Here is a 7,707-nt window from a genome sequence, read left to right as displayed (position 1 = left end):
TTCATGATGTCTCTTTCCTTCATCTTGTGTTCTGTTGAACAATTTGTTGGAATTAAGAAACAGCACTAAGCCCTAGCGCCTGCTATACCTATCTCAGGGGTGCAGATGTAGTCTTACCTTTGGATTGTTTCTAGGCAAATTATATTTATCAGGAGGAGCCTGAGGCTCCAATCAACTGGCTGAAATGCACGTTGTCAAGTGTGATGACAGCTCAGTGCTTTTGGATGATGATTTGCCCTGTCATATGGGGCAGAGATGTGAAGGCATGAGAAAAGATTGTTGCAAAGCCTTTCTGAGCATTTTGCTTCTCTAAAAATTAAACCTGTCAGTGCTTTGCTGCCCTTTGCATTTCTGTGGAAGTGGCTGTATCTTAACAAAAGGCTTCTAAAGACTGAGTGTATATGTGTATAAGAGGATAACGTATTCCTCTTTTGTCTTCCTCACTCTTTGTTCACCTTCAGACATATAGCATTTTCCATATTTTAAACTCCAGTGGATTTGAAGGAAATAGGTGTGGAATCAGAACTCAGATCCAGAATTAGTTTTAAGATGTTCTCTGATATTCTCTGTACTTCATTTTCCCTGTCTGTACCATGGGGTAATGCTGTTAACACCATCTAGTTATGGACTGTTGCTGCTGTTTTCTATGCAAACCCAGAATAAAAAAAAATTCACACCAAACCCAAAGAGCCTTATGTATTTCCAACTTCACAAAAGTGCTTTGACAGTTAATTTACAAAGCATTTTTTTTAAAAAGTTTTGAGAAGAGTGGACTCGTTAAACCCAACTTGACAATGTTGACACATAGGAGAGACAAATCAGGCTTCCTTACACTTAAGTTATAGTGAATTTCACGTGGTAGCTGCATTTTTTCCCACCCTACCTATATGATAAAAATCAAAAGGCAGTATTTTGATCTTCTGAAGTTTTAGAACAGTTTTCAATATTTTGATTTTTGAATCAGATTGAAGTTATGAACATAGCAAAACAATCCCAGCTAGAATGCTCATCAGGTGTTATCATCTAAATAGCTTATCTCCCTTTTCTGTTACAAAGATTTCACTAAATATCTGACATTTACAGCTGACGTTGTACTAGTAAGGGATATTTACTGTCTTCCTTTCCTCAAATGGAAGTTCCCTATGAAATGATAAGAGACGTTTCAAAAAGTTGCGACGGAAACATTAATAATTCTGCTTTGCCCATGTTTTATGTGTTTAAATATAGAGCATTTCAGCATATAAAGCAGTAACGTAAGTGCTAATATCTCAGCACTTTTTAGCACACACTGCTAAATATACAAATGCACACATTTTGAAACTACGCAGATGTGAAAATTTGCAATTCAGAACTTCAACCAGTTCAACAGAAAGACAGAAAAAAATTTCCTTTATGTCTAAAGGCAAAGTACTCTGACGCTGCTATTTTAGGAAGGAAAATTAATGACCATTTTTTACAAAGGAAGCAGCTCTTCTCTGCAGTTTAAAATTGATTAGTAAATGGATATGCAGAAAGCTCTGTATGGAATTAGACAACTATGAGTCTGTGCACTTCAGTCTATTTCATACACGTTCTCCAAGACCTCAACAACTAAAGCTAATGCTCCCTCAGCTCCATTGAACTAATTAAGCTAGGTCGTTATATTAATAATGGGTTGCCCTTCTGTCTGCATTTATGGCACTTAGCAAGCCAGTGTGTTTGTGTATGCTTATCTCATGAAGGAGAAAGCTCCTGTCAATGAATTAGATTAATCCGTCAAGAGAATTAATGTGACTTGATTACTGTTGATATATCTGAAAGAGCTGGCATGCACGAACAGCTATCTGCAGCTGTAGGAAATAAGTAACAACACTCCAAACCACTAAGTAAGGCTCTGAGCCTGTGCAATTGAATAAATAGGCTGCTGGCGCCAAGACACGGTGATGAGCTGCTGATGCGATAAACGCAAAGGGTGCCACAGGATCCACATGTCGCTATCGACACTTAGCTTAATTCAGTTGGATTGGTATTTTGCCACAAATGGTTCCAATGCCTTCTGCCATGCAAAAATATTTCCCAAAATCAGTTTTCAGTTCTCTTGCTTCCTTAAGGAGCACGAAAGAGCAGAGACACTTGAAAACTAACTACGTAAAACTCTGCAGCCATCCCTGAAAAATAAAAAATTGACTCATCTTCAGACATGGCTTTGTTAGTTCTCATTTTGTCAATTCTTTCAGCAGCCATTTCCTCCCCTTCAGTTCTCTTGCTGATGAAGTGCCATGTCAAAGGTTGCTAATGGTTTGGAAGTTCCCAAGTACTGAAAAAAGTAGTTCCTTAAGCTGGTGAGAACTGGCTGAGAGGAGAACCTAAAGATTCTTCTGTATCATAAATATTAAAATATAACGAAAAGTTGATAGCTGGGATAAAGGAAAAGGTTTCAAAATTGCTGAAGTGTAAATATATAAAGAACAAGAGGTTTTCTTCTTGGCAGAGAGAAATATACATGTGGGCTTCTTTCTATTATAAACATAAACATTTAGCATGAAACTAAGTTAAAAAAAATCACAAGTTTTTAAAGTGTGCTGCCTCCTGAAAGTCGATGGGCTGTTCCAGAATTTCAGTTATCAAGAATGAAGCATTAGTGATCTAGCAATAGCACCCAACATTTTTGATTAATCATTTACTTAGCTGCAGCAAAGGGAGAAAGACTTGGCTCATAGTCTCACACCTACAAAAAGACTTAGTCAATTTGGTTTTTTCATACATAGTGAGGAAGGCATTAAGCGACTCAAAAGTCCCAGACAAGTGTTCTTCAAGCTCTTCATGCCCACCCTGCCCTCCCAGCCACTGGCTGAAGATCCAAAGATTGGGCTTGGTGAACTGTCCATGATCTTTGTAAGCATTGGAGTAGGGAACAAGTTATCCAGATGGTTTGTTAAACACACAAAACTAAGTGTCTTTTCAATAAAGTTGTTTGTTTAAAAAGAGGATATATTGAAGTAATTTAAGATCCTATGGATACAATTTTGTTTAGGTATTTGTCTGCAGTGTAACACTGATTTACAGATGAGGTTACTGTAGTGCACTTAAGCTTCGAAGGCATGATTCCTGGCACTCTTTTACGTGTTTCCCAACAATACATGGCAGTATCGGTAGCCTGACACAGCCACAAAGTAGCTATTTGGATGCACAATAGCAAATACCTACTAAACCCAGTAAATTTTGAATAAACTCTTCCATCATGTGAATCACCGGGTGCAGCTTGCAAAGGTGATATTAAACTCAAGTATAACCACTAGTTTGACGAATGATGCATACAGAACATAATTACCCAGCACTTCTTGTAGAAGCTGTTTTCATGAACAGTAGTACAAGAGGAAGGGGAAAAAAAATCAAAATAAAATAATGTCCTGTGCAGGCTATCTTAAAACATTTTCAACTGTTATTTCAAAATCAAATTTCCACAAATAAAGAGAAAAATGTCATTCACTGTGGAACTTTTTGCAAAGTCGGAAGGTTAAAAGAAAGTTATTTTGTAACTGAGCGTAAAACAGGCATTTGAAAAATGATTTAGCTGGAAAAAACACAATTTTTTCCACATTAAGATAACTTAAGAACACCCAAATTGATTTTTATTAGACTTCTCATATTCACTTCTGAGCTGACACATGCATGAGCTATTCAGCCCTAAAGGTCACTTCTGAGAAAGCTATAAGTAACTGGAAACAGCACTGCAGGATGAAATGATGTCTCACTGCTAACTATTAATGCTGGAGAGTGATAAATATTTCACTCCTGAGGCTAAGAGCTGGCTCCTGTAAATAAATTTCTCTTTCTCAGCTACACCAGTAGCTGAAAGATGATGTGACAGAGCTGGTTTTCCCGATTTTAATTTTTTGTTTAAAGAAAGGGTGGCACGGCCCGACCTGGTTTTAGCAGACATCCGTGCCGAGGGACACCGGCGAGGCTGGGGGGCCTGCGCTGGAGGGAGCCCACCGCGTGCTTCTCCGCAGCCAAGAGCGGGTGGCACAGGGCGAGCCCTGGCTCCTCTCACTCCACTGAAAGGGGGCCCGTTGGCCATGCCCAGCACAGGTGCCCTCCTCCTCCATGGTGCCCCTTCCCCGGGCCGCTCTCAGTGCTTTTCTACGATGGCTGCTCGAATGCCCAGCGCCAATGTTGCAGTCACCCTGGCTGCTGACGTCTCAGTCACCCTCTCGAGGCTTTGGTCACTCCATGCTTTGTTCTCTCCCTCCCCTTTTCTTTTCATTGAGGTTTAAATACCAAAAAAAAACCCCACCAAAAACCAAAACAAAAGGAGGAAGCCTTTGGTGATTTACAGCTTTTCCCCATAGCCGAACAGCTGCTGCTGCTATCAATTCCAAACAGGAAAGGTGGGGGGTAGCTGTGTGCCTGTGGCTCCCTATCGAAGGGGCTAAGCCCCTGCGAGCCTCCCCAGTTTTGGGTTCAGGCCACTTGGGAATCTCCTGGCTCCGGTTTTCGCTCCGGTTTCCACTCCGGCCCCGCCACCCGCTCGGACCGTCCCGCAGGGCGGCGCGCGCCGCCCGGCAACCGCTGCCCCGGGGGCGGGGCGCTCCCCGGCCCCGCCCCCTCCCCGGCCCGTCACCGGCGCAGCGCGGCCGTCGCGCCGCCCTTGCGCAGGCGCGGGGCGGCCATGGCGGCCGCCGTGGAGCGGCGGTTGGCCGAGTTCCGCGCCGCCCGCGGCACCGCCGCCTCGCCGCGCCTCGCGGAGCCGCCGGGAAAGGCCGCGGCTCCAGAGGCCGCCGACGGACAGCAGGCCGCCGCGGCGGGCCCGGGCGGCGGCGCTCAGGTGAGCGCCGAGGCGGGCGGGGCGGGGGCGTGTGGCGGCGGATCGGTGCCTGACGCCGCGTCTCGCTGCCCCCTCCACAGGCCCGTCCCGGCGCGGCGGCGGCTCCGGTGTGGGCGCGTCCGCTGCTGCTGAAGGTGCTGCTGTGGGCCGTGCTGCTGGCGCTGTTCGCGGAGCTGGAGCTGGGGCTGCCCTACTTCGTCCTCTCCCTGCTCTACTGGATGTACGCCGGCACCCGCGGCCCCGCCGAGCGGCGGCGGGGAGAGCTGAGCGCCTACTCCGTCTTCAACCCCGGCTGCGCCGCCATCGCCGGGACGCTGACGGCCGAGCAGCTGGAGCGGGAGCTACATTACCGGCCCGCCGCCGGGAGGTAGCGACCGGCCCGGCGGCGGGGGGAGCGCCTGGGCTGGCGGGGACAGCCGCTTCGCGGGCCGCCGCCTCCGCCCCTCTGGACCAGGGACCCGGGGAAGGGCGGACTGGGGGAGGAGGAGGAAGAGGGGCTTATTTTTGTGCAAAGCGCCGCTTGCGCCTTACTCCTGGCCAGTTTCCGCAGGCGCGGTCCGCTCCCGAATAAAGCCGTAGCAAAGCCCGTGCTCTGGTCTCCTTTCCGCCGGGGCCAGGCCGGGCGGCTGCGCCGTTCCAGCAGCCCCGGGAGGCGCGGCCTCTCACAGCTGCAGATGTCGACGTGTCGGCTGGTGAGTGTTGGCTCCTGAGGACCTTCGCCACTGCTAACCGGGAGGCTGGGGTTTGACGGCAACTGTAGCACAATGGCCGACTGCTTTTCTTCCCAACACGGGCTAGAATCCTCTTTCTGAAGGAGGGACATGAGGCACTGTCAATATACCTAAACTAGGCAGCTGCTTCTGTTCGCACGCATGTCTTTCATCTAAAACAAACATCTGATTTTAATTCAAATTCCCTGTTTGCTTCACATTACAGCTTTCATCCTTTGTAATGTAAGAAAAAAAGACTTATGATTATTCCTGGCAGGCAACGTATGTGGGTTTTTTTAAGCATCGTTTTGAAAAAAATTAGGGTGAGGGTGCAGCAGATGTGGAAATGTGAGATGCCCTCAGACAGAAGAGGGTTTGCCCTGTCATTGGATTCAGTCCTCTTACCACAGCTGATGATGCTTCCCATCGTCATCATCCTACAGACTGTCAGGTGTGCTTCTTGTATGATCCAGTGCTATTTTTCATATGTAGATCATTGAATTAAAACATGTCATTAAGTCATAGGGAAGAGCAGCTGGCACTAATCTAAGCACAAATAAAGTCTGGACAGAGACAGATTGAGAGCAGCTCTGAGGAGAAGGACTTGGGGATGTTGATGAGAAGCTCAACATGAGCCAGCAATGTGCGCTTGGAGCTCAGAGAACCAACCGTATCCTGGGCTGCATCCAAAAAAGCATGGCCAGCAGGTTGAGGGAGGGGATTCAGCCCCTCTGCATTCAGCTCTGGAATTGTCCACACAAGAAAGACATGAAGCTGTTGAAGTGGGTTCAGAGAAGGGCCATGAAGATGATCCAAGGTTTGGAGCATCTCTCCTATGAGGACAGGATAAGAGAGTTGGGGTTGTTCAGGCTGGAGAAGAGAAGGCTTTGGGGAGACCTTCTAGCAGCCTTCCGGTACCTAAAGGGGGCCTGCAAGAAAGCTGGAGAGGGACATGTAGTGATAGGACAAGGGGCAGTGGATTTAAACTGAAAGAGGGCAGATTTAGATCAGATTGAAGGAAGAAATTCTTCACTGTGCAGGTGGTGAGGCACTGGAACAGGCTGCCCAGAGAAGCTGTGGATGCCCCATCTCTGGGAGTGCTCAAGGCTAGGTTAAATGAGGCTTTGAGCAACCTCATCTAGGGGAAGGTGTCCCTATCCATGGCAGTGGGGGTTGGAACTAGATGATCTTTAAGATCCCATCCAACCCAAAGCATTCTATCATTCTATGGTAGAGCTTACACCTATGAGGACTGAGTTAAGAAGAAAAGTCATGAATTGGTCTTTCAAATCGTGTTTCATTATGCATTTTCTAATTTAAGTTACGCACAGTGTTCAGGCTTGACTTTCCCCCATTTTCCATCATTGGTTGGGGAAACAAAAGGAAGTGTCCTTTATTGAATTTAATTGGACTGGAAAGAGAATAGTAGTTTAAAGTATAAGTAATACGTTTAACACTGCTAAGCATATCTCAGTAGCTCTCCACAAAACTCTTTTAGCTTCCAGTATTAGTCTCTTGTATAAATTCCAAATGCTGTGATTTGAAGCCAAGCACAGAATTTTTGGATTTGCACATATTCTGCCATCCTCTGGTAAAAACCCCTCAGAGTTCTCACTATTCTGATTCCTTCTGACACTATACAGGGTGAGTCTTTCCATTCTTAGAAAGTGTTCTTCTAATTACGGACTAAGAAGTAGTCAGGTGATACTGAAAGTAAATACACCAGAAGTTTGTGAGCTGAAACTTTATTCACAAGGAGAAAAATAAACAGAAGTGTAATATTTATGGGGAGTTGATAATCTGACATCTTGTACAGTTAGATTCTGTGGGTGTTTTTTAAAACAAGGAAATACATGCAAATAAATATAAAGGTAACATCCATGAAATAAAATTTTATAGCAGCAATGCTGGAAATAAAGTTTTCCTTTGCTATAAACTCTAGTTATGTTATGTCCAGGTGAATTTATAGACTCTTCTATTTAATGCTTCATGAAACAAGTTACTGCAATAAGGGAGCATGAAGCTGAAAGGCACAAGAAATAAAAATTCATACAGTTCACCTGTTCCAGTGCTTTGTGTTGCTTTGCTTATTTCATACTACTCAAATAAATGCACATTATAAATTCTGAAGTAGAGATGGCACGAATAACAACAAAGGCTTGTAAAAGGTTTTACTGAAGTAGATAAAGT

General features: G+C 45.5%; 1 protein-coding gene across 2 annotated transcripts; it reads left to right on the top strand.

The window, feature by feature from the left end:
* Positions 1-4,651: 4,651 nt before the first annotated feature.
* SAYSD1 (SAYSVFN motif domain containing 1) lies at positions 4,652-5,178 on the top strand. 2 transcript variants are annotated; one of them, XM_086628514.1, is made up of 2 exons: positions 4,652-4,764; positions 4,884-5,178. In XM_086628514.1, the coding sequence occupies exons 1-2, from the start codon at positions 4,652-4,654 to the stop codon at positions 5,176-5,178; spliced, it is 408 nt and encodes a 135-aa protein (XP_086484640.1). The 2 variants fall into 2 exon arrangements, with proteins under 2 accessions (XP_086484640.1, XP_086484632.1); XM_086628506.1 differs by having other exon boundaries at positions 4,652-4,807; positions 4,888-5,178.
* Positions 5,179-7,707: the final 2,529 nt, after the last annotated feature.

The sequence above is a fragment of the Tauraco erythrolophus genome, chromosome 2 (assembly GCF_009769465.1).
Source record: "Tauraco erythrolophus isolate bTauEry1 chromosome 2, bTauEry1.pri, whole genome shotgun sequence".
NCBI lineage: Eukaryota > Metazoa > Chordata > Aves > Musophagiformes > Musophagidae > Tauraco > Tauraco erythrolophus.
The sequence above is the reverse complement of the archived record's forward strand: the minus strand, read 5'-3'. Positions and strand labels throughout refer to the sequence as shown.